The sequence below is a fragment of the Mytilus trossulus genome, chromosome 5 (genome assembly GCF_036588685.1).
Source record: "Mytilus trossulus isolate FHL-02 chromosome 5, PNRI_Mtr1.1.1.hap1, whole genome shotgun sequence".
In the NCBI taxonomy this organism is placed as follows: Eukaryota; Metazoa; Mollusca; class Bivalvia; order Mytilida; family Mytilidae; genus Mytilus; species Mytilus trossulus.
Window position 1 is genome coordinate 82229776 of NC_086377.1, and position 21419 is coordinate 82251194.

The 21419-nt window shown below is 32.1% G+C and overlaps 1 protein-coding gene across 1 annotated transcript; it reads left to right on the forward strand.

Moving 5' to 3' along the window:
• Positions 1 to 1636: 1636 nt before the first annotated feature.
• Positions 1637 to 5626, forward strand: LOC134717507 (uncharacterized). The gene is made up of 3 exons (XM_063580007.1): positions 1637 to 2345; positions 3945 to 4428; positions 5377 to 5626. Exons 1-3 carry the CDS (start codon positions 1647 to 1649, stop codon positions 5442 to 5444), a joined length of 1251 nt encoding a protein of 416 aa, XP_063436077.1. The 5' UTR covers positions 1637 to 1646; the 3' UTR covers positions 5445 to 5626.
• The last annotated feature ends 15793 nt before the right edge of the window (positions 5627 to 21419 follow it).

The following is a 21419-nucleotide window of genomic DNA, read 5'->3' on the forward strand; positions in this document are numbered from 1 at the left end:
TGCGAATATAAACAACATTCATACATTTATTTAAATCAAGTGACTTTTTGTCAGATTTCTTCCGTTTAGAACAATTTTTAAAATAGGATTATAGAGCATCTTTAATAGCCTGAGGACACTGTTCTCAATTTATTTTCGACCGTGGACGATATTTTGGTCCTTTTGTCAGAAACTTTATAACCTCTCGGTCTTAAACGATGTTGGGGTCATGACCATAGGAACCATATCTAAACGTCGATAAGTCATAGTCTATATTTGAATGAATAGTCTTCTGTTATGTAGTAGCGTCCGGAAACTCGAAAGTTTCTATTGTCTATAAATTGACACATAGTAAAGAAAACTAGTGTTTAACAAATCAATAATATTGCAAATAATTTGACATTTAATATGAAAAAAAATTTGTATCAACTTTGTATTAGTAGTTTTAGTCTCTAATCTAACTCTAAAGACATTTTTTACGGATGTTACGATTTGAGTTTCCTTTGGTATTGACAGGTTTATCAACATTTCCTTATTTGTCAAAATTATTATTATTCAAGTCACTAGACAGAAAGGATTTATGTTCACCATCAAATTGATTTTTACAATTACTATTTACACTTTTTTCTCTTTGCATGTGTTGGTGTCTGCTAATTTCAATAAGAAGTGTTTTATCACTCATTATTAATTTTGTCAACATCCGTTCTTAAATAGTAACAAATTTTTTGCCCCAGTGTTCGATTCTTTATGAATATAGAAAATAAAACTATCATTAAAAAACCCAACAATATACAGAACACAGTTTTCATAGGAAAATTAAAACTGAGCAACATGAACCCTCTGAAAAACGGGGATTATTCTCATATGCCCTGGTTGGGTTAACAGATGCTGATGAAAAACCTGTACCATATAACCGGCTTAAAAACACCCCGGTTCGAAACATATAAAACAATTCAATGGCAAAAACTAACCGCCTAACTTATATCATAACAATTTACGAAAGCCAGGGTCTTTATACATCCGCTTTAGAAAAAAATCACATAAAAGTACAGATATGAGAATAGTAATAGTTACTGACAGCCAAAAACATCATAAGAAATCATGTATCTAAGACTGTTTTAGTTAAATGATAATGAAATAATCCAATATCACTGTTTCTGTTTTTGCGAAAGGACGAAGAACAATGCAGAAAACGTCTCGAATCCTACACTGATAAAATATTTAAAGATTCCAAGCTTCACCTGAGATCAATTCACCTGATCTCCAACACAGAGGATGTAGAAGATGCTTTTGAAAAATTGAGGAATGATATATTTGCCACAGCAAAGCGTACTGCAAATTGGAATCGAGAATATCCTGTTAAATTTATTCAGATGGAAAAAGCCATCAACTCTGAACTTACGATCGGAAAACAAATAATTTCTTTTGAAAGATTAAAAGAACTAGGTGAGAAAATACCACTTCCGATAACTGATAACAAGGAGCTTCATCTCTTTCTCAGGTATCAACATGAAATTGGTAACGTGATATTTTTTGAAGACATTCCGTCATACATTATACTTGATCCCCAATGGCTAGCAAATGCCTTTACATGCATTGTTACAGCCCAGCAGTTTCAACTGGAATTACCACACTTACAATGGAACAATTTCAAACAAACAGGAAAGATGGATCCTAAGCTATTGGAAGAAATATTCAAGAAACAATCAGCAGACATGAGAATTCATAAAGAGCATATACTGGAAGTAATCGAAAAGTTTGACATTATCATCTATCCATTGCTACTGACGGAAAGTGGAAATGTACAAAGGGAGCATAGTGTTTTTTACGTTCCATGCATGCTTCAAACATTACAAATTAAGGATATTGATGTATTGTTTAACGTTCCAAATGCTAGCAAATCTACATGTATGTGTTTTGTCTTTAGTTTTTTACCGCCGTATCTAATCAGCAATCTGATTGTCTCTTGTCTACGAGAATATCCTCTAGCAGTGGTGAAGGGCGAGATAGGTCTCTTCAAGGATTGTTGTGTATTCAATATTGACAGAACTGGCTGTGCAAAATTTGTATTAGCAAAGAGTGGTCATATGATTCAGCTGCAAGTATGGCAATGGGACGAAGTAGATACAGAGGTTAACCAAGCTGTTTTAAAAGTTGTCGAAAGAGAAATCAACAGAATTATCAACACGCGATACAAGTTGAAAACGGTATCTTTCGAGAAAAAATGGAAGTGTGAGACTACCAGTTTCTCCTTTGACACAGGATTCCTTGAATTTGATCAAGTACATGATGGGAAAAAATATTATTGCGAAGAACATGCGACAACTCATAAATATAAAGACTATTGGTCTGGTGAGAAATCAAAGGTAATGTTTCTATTTGTTTTAGATTATTTTAATTTAGTGGGCATATATTTGTGACACGATGAAATCCAATTATTGGTAATTTTTATTTTTATTCCTTTGATGTGTACTTGTTGCTTATGTCAGTATCAGTGTGGACTGGTGGTGATAAAGATAAAAGTATTGGGTCTATTCGCAATTGATATGCGCGTCTGTACAACATAAGGATCTACTATCAGTTCCACTCACAAAATCGCGCGTGATTTTGTTTTCTTCACAGAAATGCACCTGTTGTTATGTAAATTAAACGCTTGTCATTGCGTATCTTTTACTTTTTTTGTATCAGTAAAAATAGTTAAGTTTTTGAGATCGGCTTTGTCTAATTAGTTATCAAAAGTACTAGGATTATAATTCAGTACGCCAGACGCGCGTTTCGTCTACTTGAGACTCATCATTGACACTCATGTCAAAATATTTATAAAGCCAAACGAAGTACAAAGTTAAAGAGCATTAATGATCCAAGAGTTGTGCCAAATATAACTAAGGTAATCCATGCCTGGGATAAGAAAATCCGTAGTCTTTTTAAATGTGTCAGTCAAATAAAGGCAACAGTAGTATACCGCTGTTCGAAAGTCATAGATCGTTTGAGAGAAAACAGATCCGTGTTACAAACTGAAACTGAGGTTAACACATCAATTTTAAAAGGAAAACAACGAAACTTTTGTTTTACAGGAAATGTACCCAAAACCCGACCAACTTCAAACATTTGCGTAATCCACACTATAACTTATAATTTAAAGCTCAACTAACCGTAATCCGATCAGAGAAAGAGTTTTCATTAATAAACTTGAATATTAAAAAGACTTGTGTTGTTCTTATGTGGCTTATTTTTCTGTTTGTTCAGAAGGATTTGTTCAACCTGTTCAACAAATATTGTTTAAATAGTTTTGTGTATTAATCGTTTTGATGTTCTTAAAGACGAAAAATATAGTAAATAGTTTCACTTTTAAGTATTTGACTGCACACCTACTCTTTTTACTGTCAGTATACTTTGAACAATGGATGAAGATATTCCTATTACCAATGTTGTTTAGGGTGAACACTTGGGATGCGTTTTAAACGAGACTGAAACTATATCAAGACACAAATTTCATACAGCTATACAAACTCAGTTTTAAAACAAATTGTTACAGCACGAAAGCAAAGTGATAGTTAAATTATAAATTTTAAAGTCCTCGCCGAGGCGGCTCGGACTTTAAAATTTATAATTTAACTATCTCGATTGGATAAATCCGATAATCCACTGGTATCAATGTAAGAATCTATATATATATTTTTTTTTTTTTTAATTATTCAAATAAATTTGACGTAATTTTGAATATTCTGACGTCAACATGAATTGTCCGTCTATCAATAATTCTGTGTTCTATCCTTTTTCACTGTCCCGGTATATTTACTGCCTTGACCATATTTGTCTGTCTATCATTAATTCTGTGTTTTATCCTTTTTCACTGTCCCGGTGTATTTACTGCCTTGACCATATTTGTATGTCTATCTACCTGTTAATAGATGGCAATTATATAGCATTAGTTTGTATCATTACATATTTCATTGATATTTTAGGCTCCCCGTAGAATAAGTAGTGATCAACAGAATTACGTCAGAATGTCTATGATAGTTCTAGAGGTATTATCAGGCGTTTTATACGATCGCTTATTCTTAGATACAAAGACTGGAGAAATACTTGATCGTGATAAGTTGGACATAACAGAAATGTGTAAGAAATATTGTGCTTTAAAAATAAACTTTCCAAGTCAAGGCTTTAGGAATATAGGAAAGGTTGACGAGATTTCTACCAATGAAACTACTATTGGTGACGACATTCAACGGATACGTGTGATCAGAAATGAAATGCAGCATTCTTCTGTCTTTGCATTAGATGACACACGATACGAAACACTCATCAAAATAGTTCGTGCTATGCTAACTAGATTTGATCAGTGTAACAATCCAGCAGGTGAATCCTACGTAAATCGATTAGACGAAATCATGAAAATGGAATTAGAGACCAGGAGTTTTGAAGAGATAAAAGAAAGAATGAAAGCAGGTAACTTAAGTGATATCTTTTTCATGTTTGAAGTACAGGAACAAATCCTAAATCTTGAAAGACAGATAACACCACGCTCAAAAAGAAATCGATGGAAAAGAGTACAACAGTAAAATATTACTACACAAAACAGTAAAACCAATGCTTTGAAGCCATAAAAAAAAGTTCCCCTTCGAGCTCAGCTATTGAACATTACGATCGGAAAACGTGAATACAAAAGTTTATCCTGTTTACATTTCCTTGTTAATAAAGGTAGATAAACTGCAACTTTCAATAAACAAGTCTCGTCAGATGATATAATACTTTTCTAAAACTATTAGAAAAATGCTTGCTTTTATACAGAAAAGAAAAATAGGAATGCAAGTATACAAAACCAAATATATCAACCCCGAATTTAGAACACCTAACCATTTGTATGCATGATGTGCTTGTCATTTGTGTGACGTTTTGTATAATATGTGTAGATAGTGTCCATTACATTACCTCCTAATCAAAACAAATGTTCTTAAACAGCTATTAGATATATCTAGACTTAAAAATGTCAAAGTGAAAACAAATCGATATTTACGACTTGTGTTTTATACCTTGTTGATCTATTTCACATATTTTGAATTATTGTATTGTATCTTTCGACGTAAATATGCTTCAGACATGTATATTATGTATACGATTTAACTGTAGTTCAATATCATTTAGATGCATACAAAATATGACAACATCCGGAAAAATCAAACAAATACTTAAACCAAGTCTGCATCATCATTTCAAACTTAAAATGAATAATAATACATACAACAAATCATCTGGATAAAGCGAAAACAACTAAGTTAGTCTTCATGTTAAGGTAAACGAATGTTGCTCTAATTAGGTACATTATGTTATCTCAGTATCGATTGCAAACACGTTTTACAAATGATTTTTTGACGGAATTTCTTTTAAATTTTTCAGGATTGATAGAAAAGATTCATGCAGTTTTCGATAGTGTGGTATCTGATGCTTTGAACGATATTTGTTAACTCATTTTTGTATTCACCATTTGCGGTCAATGGGATAAATATTGAATATGTGAAAAATTCGCATATTAGAAAAATGTAATGAACTACTCAAACTATAATTTACTAATTAAATTGACAAAAACGTCGATGGTAAACAATAAATATAAACAAGAAGATGTGGTTTGAACACTGTCCATTCGAGTCCCAATGTAATACAGGTTAACTATAGATCAAATTACGAAGCCGCGGCGGAGACCAATCAGTAAACTACAAATTATAGTGTAAAACCATTCATGCAGGACGACAGATGTCTTATAACAGAGAAACACACATGAACCAAACAAACATCCATCGAACAATATGTTACTGACTTAGGACAAGCGCATACAAATGTAGAATGTGTTTGATATATTAACTAGTATTTCAAGATAAGTTAAAACATAGCTGTTAATCATAAAGTTAAATCATCAATATGTTTTATCATTGAAAGAAAGCTTCGTGTCGATAGTTGTGAAATCAAGGATCTATGACATAAAATTGATATAGGAGGCATTTTGATTTTTTTGTATAATTAGATTCTTAATTTTAAGCTAGAGATGTCCATCAGAAACCAAGGATTACGTCAATGCTTCATTTAGATCATTATAACAACGTCTAAATTCAACTATGTGAAGATAGTCGAAGATAAATACGTTACACAATGTGTTATTGACCAGACACTATATAAACGGAGTCGTTTATGGCATTAACCGATTCTGATTTCATCGCTTAAGGTCTTAAGCACACTGTATCTTATTATATTCTCAGTTAATGCAATTTGTGTATTGATTCTGTATACCTATTATTTTTGATTCTTTATACCTATTATTATAGATTCTGTATACCTATTATTATAGATTCTGTATACCTATTATTACTGATTCTGTATACCTATTATCATAGATTCTGTATACCTATTATTATTGATTCTGTATACCTATTATTATTGATTCTGTATACCTATTATTATTGATTCTGTATACCTATTATTATTGATTCTGTATACCTATTATCATAGATTCTGTATACCTATTATTATTGATTCTGTATATACCTATTATTATTGATTCTGTATATACATATTATCATTACTTTTACTTTTAACTGTTTAACTTTTTCTGTTTTGTAATTGTTTCATCATTAGTATTATTGATATGAGTATACCACATCAATTATGTTACAACTGTAGTGCAGATAGTATCAAACATCAATGGTATCATCAGATAACATTTTTTCTCGTTTAGTTTGACCGTTATTGAATTAAATGTTTAATGTTAAGTACAACAGTTTCTCAAAATTCAATAAATACACCATGTTCACTTGAGTGTATTGATAACAAATTTGATTTCCTACACTTTTACAGATGAATAAGAAAATAAGAGTAAAAAAGTTTCAATAAAAATAACAAAGCCCAATGTATAGCCAGTCATTAGAAAATAAAGTAAATGTTATTTGTATAACAACACAGAATTGTCATTATATATTTATGTGACCAGGTGGAATAAGGCTCAGATAAATTATGCAGAACGTTGATATATTTTAATAAAAATAATATATAATAGAATAGAAGGCAACGACAGATCTTATAATGCTGGCTACGGCTCTTAATGTTGTTTCTTATTCGAAAACTACTGGGGTATATACCACATTTGTATCCCTAATTGGAACCTCAAAAAACGTTATCATAACAACGGTTAACGTAGTCAAAAGCTGTACGGAACGCTAAGGAATGTCAGAGCCTCACAGAGGCAAACTAATGACTTGCTTCAGTCAATAGTACATTTTAAATACAAAATCACTTAATTTACACCTTTAATACTTAAATTTAATGTTAAAAGTGTTATTATAAATGATAACATACTCGATAAAAAAAAATTCACAGCAGATTTGAAAATCCTTCACGTATGCCAAACATATAAGGTTGGGTTTTTCAATATATGTGTTGTAAAAAAACAAAGCCACACATACATACAAACACAAAATATGATATCTAAAAACTTTATTGAAACTATTTTTTAACGGGAAAAAATTTATCAAGATATAAAAGGGGCATTTAAATGGATTACTCAAAATATTAAAGAAACAATAAACAGGTAATGAATATACATGTTGCATTGTGAATGTTCAACAAATACCTACACTGGAAAATAACAGGTCAGGGGTAATCCGTAATACTTGTGTAATTCAGGTCTCAGACAGGGAATATACTGTGACATTCCCGGCTTAGAGTTTATATCCCCTGAGACGAAGGCGAAGGCGATATAAGCCCTAAGCCAGAAATGTCTGAGACCTGAATAAAATTATATCTTTCTGCGTTCGTATTTTGTATATTGTATTATGCATTATTTATTTCATGTCACCTTTATGTTTATATATTGTAATACTCAAAAATATTTTGTAAAAATTCGTATTATGGGGGCGTACAAAATTACTTTTATTATGTGTATGCTTCCTTTAAGATGTATTTCTTTTTTAAATAAAGTATCATTGGTATGCACTGTTGAACTATTGCTTTTCAAAATAACAGTAATGACTTTTGAGATTAAAATATCAATTAAATGGTTTTGGACAGATTTGAATATTTATACTATATCTTAACTTATTTCCTTTCAAATAAAAGTTTAATTATGCAATCAGAATAAAAAAAAAACATTAAAGGAATATAATATGTGGCCTTTAGTTATCAAAGGTACCAGGATTATAATTTAGTACGACAGACGCACATTTCGTCTACATAAGACTAGTCAGTGACGCTCATAGCAAAATATTTATGAAGCCAAACAAGTACAAAGTTGAAGAGCATTGAGGATCATTCTATTAAATGGTAGAGCAATAAGAAAGTCCAGTTTTGCCTTCAGTAATACAATTATCTTCTAAGAGGGGTCTATTTATCTACTGCAGTTTTAACAGAAGGCTTACAAGATGTGTTACTATTTTAAATAAAAAGTCAAACTAATGTAAATACAAAAGTGTTTTATTTCATTTCTAAATACATAGTACAGTTCGAATACTACATGTATCTATGGAACGCCATGGCTGCCTTATGTTAATGATCAGCGTTATATGCAGTGCTCACAATATTATATGCAGTGCTCACAACATTATATGAAGTGCTCACAACTTTATATGCAGTTCTCACATCATTATATAAAGTGCTCACAACATTATATGAAGTGCTCACAACATGATATGCCGTGATCCAAACATTATATGCAGTGATAACAACATTATATGAAGTGCCCATGATATTATATGAGGTGCTCACAACATTATATGAAGTGCTCACAACATTATACGTTTTTTGTTGATGAAGGTGATGATCGATGATGGTGATGATGATGTTTGATGTATGATGAGATTGATGTATGATGAGATGATTCGGTAAATTTCAGTTTTTTGTTTGCGGAAATTACCGAATACAGTCATAATTGAAAGTGCCCCGCCAACAATTTGAAACAGTTGTTGAAGTCATGTTTTCAAGGCGATTCAATTGAAAACTATATCAGAAGAAAATAACGCCTGCTATTGTCTGAAATTGGACAGATGTAATTTTATTTATTTATTGGAAGTTCATTTTGAGAAAAATATGAAACTAAGAGGCGAATGAATGAACTAGTTATGTTCACCGTAAGAAATACGCATGGCATAATGTAAGTTAATTAATGAAAATTTGTATGATATATGCCTCGAGTTCATTTTCTACTGAAGAACTTTAGCAAGGTGCCACTTTATAGTCAGTACCCAGTTTTAAAAAGCTTAATTACCTTTTAAATAAAAAAGTAAGCTTTCTATAACAACTAAGTGCCATAATATGCTAGCTTATATATGTCCTGATAGAGTCATTATTGGGATCGATTTCAGAATTTGGCATTTTTACATGAACAAGTATCTAACAGATATGGAAAATGAAGTTTAAAGCATTTAATTGTAGGTTTTTTACAACTTTACATCAATGATTCCAATTGTTTTCCAAGCTTTTAGCACGCCAAGCAGTTTGTCTTCTAAATATGACCAGCAGTCTTGTATAGAGATATAAACTTTCATAAGAAAATTTAACCTTTCAAGACCCAATTTAACATTTTCATTCATAGTTATCATCTCTTATGCAAACTGAGTTTGTGGGGGTGAATAAAACGTTACTACGTTTGTTCGTCAGTCTGCACGGTTAATATATGAAAAAAGTGGTATGCTTGTCAATGAAACAACTTTTCGCAAGAGACCAAATGACACAGAAATTAACAACTATAGGCCAAAGTACGGCCTTGAAGAATGAGCAAAGTTCATACCGCAAAGCACATACCGCTATGCTATAGAAGGTCCCGAAATGATACACGTAAAACATTCCAAACGAGAAAACTAACGGCCTAATTAATGTCCAAACAGATGAACGAAAAACGAACATGTAACACATTAACAAACGACATCCACTAAAAATAAAGATCCAAACCCTCCCTCTAACATGTGACAGTGGTGTTACAGAACAACATAAGAACGAACTATGAAAGTCCGTTGAAAAAGGCTTAACTCATCAGTTGGATACAATTATAAATATATCTGGACGTGGCCGGTTACTTGTATATCACAACAACAAAAAAGACACTAAGTACTGATCTGAGAGTACTCGCAGTTACTGACAGCTAAAAAGCCACTAACAACTAATAAAACAATCATGTATCTAAGTTTTGCATTTAGGTAAAGATTGAAACAAACTGTGAGTAAAAAAGAATGATTTACTATTAGACCTTTTTAACAATTGTCTACACCTACAATTGAGCACGACTACGATAGGTAAGATGTGAGGGGTCGTCTCAAAAGTAAAAATAGAAAATAATACTAAACACCACTAAGAGATTTTTTTTTTAAATCTATTTGATTGACAATGATATAAATTTCCAACAGAGTAAAATGGCATGGATTTTTAAATTTAGAAGGAAAACACAAAGATCAACTCATTACTGTACGGTGGAAAAAACAGAAGAAAAAAAAACAGATAAAAAACCAAAACAAACCTCAGCGATCTCTGATCGACTAAAAACGAATCAAATATGAAGGCGAAGCATAATTTCCACCGTGTGAAGGCCACACACAGTATCAACATTTAAGGACTTGATTCAGGCGCACAAAACATGCGACGGGGTTTTACTAATCTAATTAGATAAAAACAAAAAACAAAAAAAAACTCCCTTATGCACGGTCATAGACGAACTTTAAAAAGAATCATTAGTACGAGAAAAAAAAGGAAAAGATTATAAAACCGGCGAAGGTTTGTAAAGGAAAAAAGAAACAGCGAAACAGTCTGACCCGTTGACAACAAAATAAAATATAGCAATGACAGTGTTACATATAAAACCAACGGTACTTGATTAACACAGACCCCATTAAAATCTATTGCTTAGCAATTCCCGCTTCTTGGAAGAAACCCAGAGGTCATTTTCGAGAACTGGGGAATGGCTCTACGATAAAAAGGACAACGTCTGTTGTTTTTCGGAACACATGCAATTATATTGGACAGTCAGTTCGTGAGGACGACCATATAATTAAATGAGGGGGGAACAAATAAGTCATTGGAATCCCAACTCCTTCTTAGCACTATCCAAAAAGAATTTACAATGAAAAAGCTCTATACTAACTAGAATGTTGAGTTCTAAATTCTATACGCAGGTATGTACTGCTTAAATGTTGATAGTACATCTCCACTTTTTCAAGAACACGTACACCAACTTTAACAAGGTATCTTGATCTTTTCCTTCGACCTATGAAATCAATATGTTTTTACCCCTCCCAAAATTGAATATGTACATCGGGTAAGGTTTAGATCGTTTTAAAAAGTATTGACCGTGTTTACAAGTGTGATAACAGACGGGCAGACAGTCCAGTAATAATGTTTCAGAAATTCTCAGAAATTTTCATAAATACTTTTAAATTTACGGAAGCCGATAAGGGCCATTCAAAAAAAAAAATTATGTCGAAATTACGACAAAGCATGTCGTAATTTCGACATAACATGTCGTTATTACGACATCGTTGTGTCGTAATTTCGACATACCATGTCGTTATAACGACATCGCTATGTCGTAATTTAGATGTGTAGTTTCGCATTTTGGCCCCTGTGAATTTTCCAAATATGAGAGCAATAAAATTCATTTTTGGATAGCTGAGTATTAAAATAGCCTTTGTATTGGGTTTATATGAACATCAAGGTTATGCAATGTATGTAATATAGGCTGTTTTCTGTGTGACAGTCCGTATTGACATGTCCCTACCATACATTGGTCCGGCAATTATTGTAATGTTTTTTCCAACTTTTTATCGCACGAACTTTGTGATTGGATTTTACGAAAAAATGAGGCAAAAGACACCCATTTTTTATTGAACCATTAGGAAGATTTAGGAAAACAGTTTCTAAAAGGTATCACTCAAAGGCATTGAAATTCTAGTTTAATCCAAATTCTGGGGGGGGAATGTACATGTTCACCCCCCTTTATACAATATTTTATGGGAAATAAATGTCGAATGTTGCCATGGATACACATACAAGGAATAAATGTTCACCCTTTTAACTTTTGAAAATCAAATCTATGAAAGATACTGATTACATACATATGCACATGTACAACACAAACAGTTAGGTTTATGTATTAGAAATCCAGGAATAGGAGATGATAAAACATTTTGTGGCTCATTTTTGATTTTATTTTCTAACTGTGGAGTGAGTGCTACCTTATGTATAGTGATCCTATTTCTTATTCTCTGATCTTCTTGATTCTTGACAGGAACAACGACATGTGTCGGTTCTTTGTGGCGTTAAAGCCGTTATTTTACCAAATTTCATTTGACTCGACTGCATATTATAGCAGAAAATGAATTAAAATAGTAAGACAATAATAATATCTAACAAAAGTACAAATATTTGCCTCATGTGAGTTCAAATATTACTGATTCAATAAAATCTTCTCTACACAGTCGTTTTTCAAACGGTAGCCATTTTGTCCAAGTTAATATTTCATTTTTCATGCAGTTAACGCGTATTTTTTATACTTGATCAAAACAAAAATTTGATATACGAAGAGTAAAAAATGCCAAGATTCGTTTCTTATTAACTACATATTTGGGTCTTAAAGGAATAAAATGCTTTTATACATTACAAAACGGTAGCCAATTTTCCCTAACGTCTGAAAACGTCTAAAATCCTAAAGACGCTAATCTCCGACGTTAAATGTGTTAAATGGTTTGAATGGTTTTACACTAGTAATTTTGGGGCCCTTTATAGCTTGTTGTTCGGTGTGAGCCAAGGCTCCGTGTTGAAGGCCGTTCTTTAACCTATAGTGGTTTACTTTTTAAATTGTTATTTGGATGGAGAGTTGTCTCATTGGCACTCACACCACATCTTACTATATATATATAAAGTTTCAATTAAATGTTTATGATAATTAAAACAAATCGTGTTATGAAATTTGGAAAAAGATGTTGATTGCTGCCGAAAAAGAGAATAGTGCATATTGCTAAAGACTCCGCCTGGGGACATAGGTTCGACACAGGTTAAATTTTGCAATTTTTATTACTTGTATAGCTTTTAACGATTTATTTGAAAGAATTTGGAAATGGGGGGAAAATCCCATTATATAAAATAAATTGAAATTGATGTAACGGAAGTACTCCGGAATAGATCATTTAAAGTCGTCACTTCAGTAAGGTGCAATCACCAATATCAAAAGACTTAATACCAGTTCACGGAATGTTTTACTTCGTGATTTGTCCTGCTATTAAGGTTACTAGCGAAGCCGGAACTTTTCGTCAATATAAACTTGTGCATAAATTGGAGGTTATTGAAAGACGAATCCCAAACAGCGACGAAAACCGTTTCATCGAATTAAAAGAAACCCGGGATTATATTTTTATTTTCCGTTTTCGCGGACGATCCAGGAGTAGATTACTATATCTAAAATGTATATGTCTGCAGATGACTTTGGAAATAATTCTCAAGCCAAGGTTCAAGTAATTGAAGGGGTGTATTTCGACAACTTATGTGCCAGGGAAAATACAGTTCTATTCAAATTTAGCCACGGGTAAAATTGTTCGATTTACTTGCAGAGTGTCTAATATTTGTATTGGGGATGAATTAAGATATATAATTTTACAATGACAGATGATATGCAACTTGAAAGTTAAACATTCTATGATAAAAAAATTTTAGGAAAACCGTATACATGTACTTCCGTCCCATCTTTCCTTGCTACATTACTTGCGACAGTACTGCATTTTTAGTTGAAATAACTTTAAAAATATTGAAAACAACACGTTATTAATTTCTTGCGTCCGAAGCGCTTTTCTGGATTTACCTTCATCAGGAACGCTCAAAGCCAAACATTTGAAATCCGAAGATGTATAAGTACCGAAACCGCTGAAGAGCTGTATGTCAAAAATACCTAAAATAAATAGCCAAATTCATCTAAAGCCAACTTTGTCTGAGGGAGTTGAAACCTTAGTTTCTTAATAATTTATAAATTTATAAACGGACAATTTTAGAAAAGTTTGTTTAATCATGTCAGTACCGAAATACTGACTACTGAGCTGATGATACCCTCGGGGACTGATAGTCCACAAGCAGAGGTATCGACCCAGTGATGCAAAAAATATTGAAAACAACACGTTATTAATTTCTTGCGTCCGAAGCGCTTTTCTGGATTTACCTTCATCAGGAACGCTCAAAGCCAAACATTTGAAATCCGAAGATGTATAAGTACCGAAACCGCTGAAGAGCTGTATGTCAAAAATACCTAAAATAAATAGCCAAATTCATCTAAAGCCAACTTTGCCTGAGGGAGTTGAAACCTAAGTTTCTTAATAATTTATAAATTTATAAACGGACAATTTTAGAAAAGTTTGTTTAATCATGTCAGTACCGAAATACTGACTACTGAGCTGATGATACCTTCGGGGACTGATATTCCACCAGCAGAGGTATCGACCCAGTGATGCAAAAAATATTGAAAACAACACGTTATTAATTTCTTGCGTCCGAAGCGGTAAAAGGGTAAACATTATTATATCGATTTCCACAACTCGAGGTAATTTTGGATAAAATGACATCACAAAACGAACAGAACCAGAATCAACCAACAATATAAAAAAACCAATAAAACTTGCAAAAATTAATCGAAGTCAAAAACCCTCTTCGACGCCGCATTTTAAGTGTAACGTGTTGAAGGAACATCGTGCTCAACGTTTGAAAGTAACATTAGAGTATTTGATACTTTATTTCACCCTTATTACAGCAAGCCATGTAGTATGCGCTTATTTTGAGGGAGATTGGATGCTTAGCTGGAAAGTTAGTTTCACATATTCACATAGAATTATCTACCTTTAAAATCTGGTTTTTTTTTTATCTTTAATCTACCTTATCTGTTCATTCTACAAACGTTAATTTATTAGTCTCAACTGTATTTTATAAAATATATAAGTTTCTCTCTAAAGGTATCCAAAGAAGGTAACCAAAGATTTTGCGACGATGCAAACATTAAACTTTACAATATAAATAAATATCTTTAACCAATGAATTCGAATAGCAAAAGCTATGCAATTAACAAATATATACTTATATAAAAGCTTCATGTAAATTATTTAATAATAAAATGCATTAAATATGAAATTTGGAGTTTTACCAAGGGAGCTAATAATTGAATAATAACACTGTCTGCCACATATCATTTCGGGGACTCTCCCTCTGGTACCTTTCCTCCCTCTTTTATAGCTGACTATGCGGGGGCTTTTCTAATTTTTAGGGGCATTATAATGACGAATAATTGTTAATTTCTGTGTCATTTAGTCTCTTGCCAATTATAATACATATTCTTTTAAATATAGCGATGTTGTTATTACGACATAGCTATGTCGTTAACACGACATAGTGATGTCGTTATTACGACATGATATATCGAAATTACGACATGATAAGTCGAAATTACGACATAGCGATGTCGTTATTACGACATGTTATGTCGAAATTACGACACAGCGATGTCGTAATAACGACATGTTATGTCGAAATAACGACATAAAATATTTTTTTTGAATGGCCCTTATCGGCCCCCGTATAAATTGTGGTAAATTGATCCTACTTCTTAATTTCCTTATTTCAATCAGTTTTAAATATTGTATACTGCCTTAATGATAACATGACTTTAATAACTGTTTAAATTTGTTTGCTGGGCATTACCAAGTATGGATTGGGTAATTTTCCGCTAAAAAAAACCGAAGTTTACCGAATCATCTCATCATACATCAAACATCATCATCACCATCACCGATCATCACCTTCATCAACAAAAAAACGTATAATGTTGTGAGCACTTCATATAATGTTGTGAGCACTTCATATAATTTTGTGAGCACTTCATATAATGTCGCGAGCACTTCATATAATGTTGTGACCACAGCATATAATGTTGTGACTATTGCGTATAATGTTTGGACCACTTCATATAATGTTGTGAGCACTACATATAATGTTTTGAGCACTGCCTATAATGCTGATCATAAACATAAGGCAGTCATGGCGTTCCATATGTATCCATGTATAAGTATACCCAAAACGACAAAGTTGTTTTTCATTTACCTGTATTATTACAACCGTTTGTTTTCAAAAGTGATTATTTTCGAAGGGTTAAATCTTTCGCAGTGGTGTCTTGCCATGGCTTTGTTTGGACTTGTTTTTTGCTTTTTGGCCTTGAATGTTTGTCCCTAATATTTTATTAACTGTACATTTGCATTCAGATATCGCAGATCAAATTAATTCGTTCATAGTGTGTTAATTTACGTTTTTTGATTGAGTTAAGCCTGCCAATTGAAATTTTATCGTGTTTTTCTATGTTTTTATGTTATGCTATTGTTTCAGAAAAGGAGAGAATGTTTGGTACCATTTAAACGTTTGATCCCGCTGCAAATGTTTGCGCCTGTCCTAAGTCAGGAATCTGATGTATATTAGTTGTCTTTTGTTTATGTAATTTATACATGTGTCTCGTTTCTCGTTTTTTATATAGATTAGACCGTTGGTTTCCCCGTTTGAATGGTTTTACACTAGTAATTGTGGGGCCCTTTATCACTTGTTGTTCGGTGTGAACCAAGGCTCTGTGTTGAATGCCCTACATTGACCTATAATTGTTTACTTTTACAAATTGTTATTTAGATGGAGAGTTGTCTCATTGACACTCACACCCTTTCTTTCTATATCTATTGTTTTTTTTTATATTAAGAAGACTTCAAAACAGCAGTTGGGCCAAAACAGGATAATACATACAATTTTTGGCCATAACTAATTTCACTTCACATAAAAGTGAATGACACTTACATTATAAGAATGAGGATATGTATCGGTGTAACTTTCAAACTGCAAGATAGCTTTTTAGAGGAGGTCCATGGTTGATACACAGTAAAATGATCTCGAGGTAAGCAGTTAAAAATCTCGTTACTTTTGCTTAAGTATTAAATGTTGTATTTTATATGATTATTTTTTGAATTTATCAATGTATGTGCTGTTTATACCGTTTGTAGTCTCGTCGTATCATTGCCACGATTATCGTTTTAGAATTAAGCACAGGATAAGCACATTTCCCTACTTTACCGATGGTAAAATTAATTGTTGACATCATAAGAGTCATTTACCAAGCCTTTATATCTATCTCCTTGTAAAATAACAACTTTTTTTATAGAGGCAACACGAACAGTTGTGTATTTTGAGCAGGTAATACTCCAGAAGCACCTACAATTACTCCCGATTGGGGTTTCTTAATGCCAATTGAAGAGATGAGGTATGATTACCTTCCAGTTGAAAAGTTTATTCAACCCAATCTATGTTATACTTTGGTAGACTAAATATTGATATGTCGAACCCATTATTGAAAGAGGCCTTTGAGCTTTCAAAACTCCTGTATATTCTCGGTATACATATGTCTTAACAGATGATAGCCTCAAATACAAGGCGGCCAATTGTAAGAACATTACAGAGGTGAGCCAATTACAATCAGAAATTAAAAATGAAATAAATGACTATTATAAGGATTTATATAAAAGTTAAATAGAAATAGAATGACGAAAGAAGCAAACTTTTTCTGTATACAAACTTAAAACCTTCACTTGAAGCAACTCTTAACATATTGTTTAATGGTTTTTCTATCAAGAATATTTTTTTGCTAAACGTCATACAAGTGACCATGACCTTGAAATAGAAAATAATGGTTACATTAAATTCCTCGAGAACACAGACTGTTGAAAACCAGTAGAGTCATCGAAGATGAATTTCATTTCATTTTCAATTGCAAGGTAAACGAAAATGTCAGACAAAAAATGAAAAAAGTAAAATCACAAAAATACTGAATTCAGAGGAAAATCAATTTGGAAAGTCCATAATCACATGGCAAAGTCAAAAAACAAAACGCATCAAAAACGAATGGACAAGAACTGTCATATTCCTGACTTGGTACAGGCATTTTCAAATGTAGAAAATGGTGGGTTAAACCTGATTCTATAGCGCTAACCCTCTCACTTTAATAACAGTCTCATCAAGTTCCGCTACATTTACATGATGCGTTAAATAAAAAGTCAAAATTAATAAAAAAAAAAAGTCAAAATATGGGTACATCAGTCATCATCGTATAACAATTTAACTGGACACAAAAACATCTACTATCTACGAACACATGAATTGATCTGAGTGTCTGACGTCAGAAAAATAATATACGTCACATAAATTTGTCGTTCAATGTGCATACAAACAATTTTAAAATTTACATAGGCAATGTACGCATACAGGGTAAACAAATCAAAAGTATGTAAGAATAAATTACATAAATAGACCGAGATTCAAACTAGTCCAAAAGTTATACATAGAATTTATGAGAATCTAAAACTTTTAAAAGGAACAATTTAACAGGACACAAAAACATCAACTATCTACGAACACAAGGATTGATTTGAGTGTCTGTCGTCAGAAAAATTATATACGTCACATAAATTTGTCGTTCAATGTGCATACAAACAATTTTAAAATATACATAGGCAATGTACGCATACAGGGTTAAAAAATCAAAAGTATGTAAGAATTAATTACAGAAATAGACCGAGATTCAAACTAGTTCAAAAGTTATACATAGAATGTATGAGAATCCAAAACTTTTAAAAGGAACAATTCAACAGGACACAAAAACATCTACTATCTTTTCAATTGCAAGGTAAACGAAAATGTCAGACAAAATTTATGTAATGAAAAAAGTAAAATCAGAAAAATACTGAACTCAGAGGAAAATCAATTTGGAAAGTCCATAATCACATGGCAAAATAAAAAAACAAAACGCATCAAAAACGAATGGACAAGAACTGTCATATTCATGACTTGGTACAGGCATTTTCAAATGTAGAAAATGGTGGATTAAACCTGGTTCTATAGCGCTAACCCTCTGACTGTAATAACAGTCTCATCAAATTCCGCTACATTTACATGATGCGTTAAATAAATAGTCACAATTAATAAAAAAAGTCAAAATATGGGTACATCAGTCATCATCGTATAACAATTTAACAGGACACAAAAACATCTACTATCTACGAACACATGGATTGATCTGAGTGTCTGACGTCAGAAAAATAATATACGTCACATAAATTTGTCGTTCAATGTGCATACAAACAATTTTAAAATTTACATTGGCAATGTACGCATACAGGGTAAACAAATCAAAAGTATGTAAGAATAAATTACATAAATAGACCGAGATTCAAACTAGTCCAAAAGTTATACATAGAATTTATGAGAATCCAAAACTTTTAAAAGGAACAATTTAACAGGACACAAAAACATCTACTATCTACGAACACAAGGATTGATTTGAGTGTCTGACGTCAGAAAAATTATATACGTCACATAAATTTGTCGTTCAATGTGCATACAAACAATTTTAAAATTTACATAGGCAATTTACGCATACAGGGTTAAAAAATCAAAAGTATGTAAGAATAAATAACAGAAATAGACCGAGATTCAAACTAGTCCAAAAGTTATACATAGTATTTATGAGAATCCAAAACTTTTAAAAGGAACAATTCAACAGGACACAAAAACATCTACTATCTTTTCAATTGCAAGGTAAACGAAAATGTCAGACAAAATTTATGTAATGAAAAAAGTAAAATCACAAAAATACTGAACTCAGAGGAAAATCAATTTGGAAAGTCCATAATCACATGGCAAAATCAAAAAACAAAACGCATCAAAAACGAATGGACAAGAACTGTCATATTCCTGACTTGGAACAGGCATTTTCAAATGTAGAAAATGGTGGATTAAACCTGGTTCGATAGCGCTAACCCTCTCACTTTAATAACAGTCTCATCAAATTCCGCTACATTTACATGATGCGTTAAATAAATAGTCACAATTAATAAAAAAAAAAGTCAAAATATGGGTACATCAGTCATCATCGTATAACAATTTAACAGGACACAAAAACATCTACTATCTACGAACACATGGATTGATCTGAGTGTCTGACGTCAGAAAAATAATATACGTCACATACATTTGTCGTTCAATGTGCATACAAACAATTTTAAAATTTACATAGGCAATGTACGCGTACAGGGTTAAAAAATCAAAAGTATGTAAGAATAAATTACAGAAATAGACCGAGATTCAAACTAGTCCAAAAGTTATACATAGAATTTATGAGAATCCAAAACTTTTAAAAGGAACAATTCAACAGGACACAAAAACATCTACTATTTTTTCAATTGCAAGGTAAACGAAAATGTCAGACAAAATTTATGTAATGAAAAAAGTAAAATCACAAAAATACTGAACTCAGGGGAAAATCAATTTGGAAAGTCCATAATCACATGGCAAAATCAAAAAACAAAACGCATCAAAAACGAATGGACAAGAACTGTCATATTCCTGACTTGGAACAGGCATTTTCAAATGTAGAAAATGGTGGATTAAACCTGGTTCTATAGCGCTAACCCTCTGACTGTAATAACAGTCTCATCAAATTCCGCTACATTTACATGATGCGTTAAATAAATAGTCACAATTAATAAAAAAAAAGTCAAAATATGGGTACATCAGTCATCATCGTATAACAATTTAACAGGACACAAAAACATCTACTATCTACGAACACATGGATAGATCTGAGTGTCTGGCGTCAGAAAAATAATATACGTCACATAAATTTGTCGTTCAATGTGCATACAAACAATTTTAAAATTTAGATAGGCAATGTACGCATACAGGGTTAAAAAATCAAAAGTATGTAAGAATAAATTACAGAAATAGACCGAGATTCAAACTAGTCCAAAAGTTATACATAGAATTTATGAGAATCCAAAACTTTTAAAAGGAACAATTCAACAGGACACAAAAACATCTACTATCTTTTCAATTGCAAGGTAAACGAAAATGTCAGACAAAATTTATGTAATGAAAAAAGTAAAATCACAAAAATACTGAACTCAGGGGAAAATCAATTTGGAAAGTCCATAATCACATGGCAAAATCAAAAAACAAAACGCATCAAAAACGAATGGACAAGAACTGTCATATTCCTGACTTGGAACAGGCATTTTCAAATGTAGAAAATGGTGGATTAAACCTGGTTCTATAGCGCTAACCCTCTCACTGTAATAACAGTCTCATCAAATTCCGCTACATTTACATGATGCGTTAAATAAATAGTCACAATTAATAAAAAAAAAAAGTCAAAATATGGGTACATCAGTCATCATCGTATAACAATTTAACAGGACACAAAAACATCTACTATCTACGAACACATGGATAGATCTGAGTGTCTGACGTCAGAAAAATAATATACGTCACATAAATTTGTCGTTCAATGTGCATACAAACAATTTTAAAATTTACATAGGCAATGTACGCATACAGGGTTAAAAAATCAAAAGTATGTA

What these genes read in the sequence shown, in the direction of transcription:
- LOC134717507 (XM_063580007.1), top strand. Translation starts at nt 1,647, where the DNA reads ATGGATCCTAAGCTATTGGAAGAAATATTCAAGAAACAATCAGCAGAC. An exon ending in GGTCTGGTGAGAAATCAAAG is followed by an intron (nt 2,346 to 3,944) that starts GTAATGTTTCTA and finishes TTGATATTTTAG; the next exon opens with GCTCCCCGTAGAATAAGTAG. An exon ending in AAAAGAAAGAATGAAAGCAG is followed by an intron (nt 4,429 to 5,376) that starts GTAACTTAAGTG and finishes TAAATTTTTCAG; the next exon opens with GATTGATAGAAAAGATTCAT.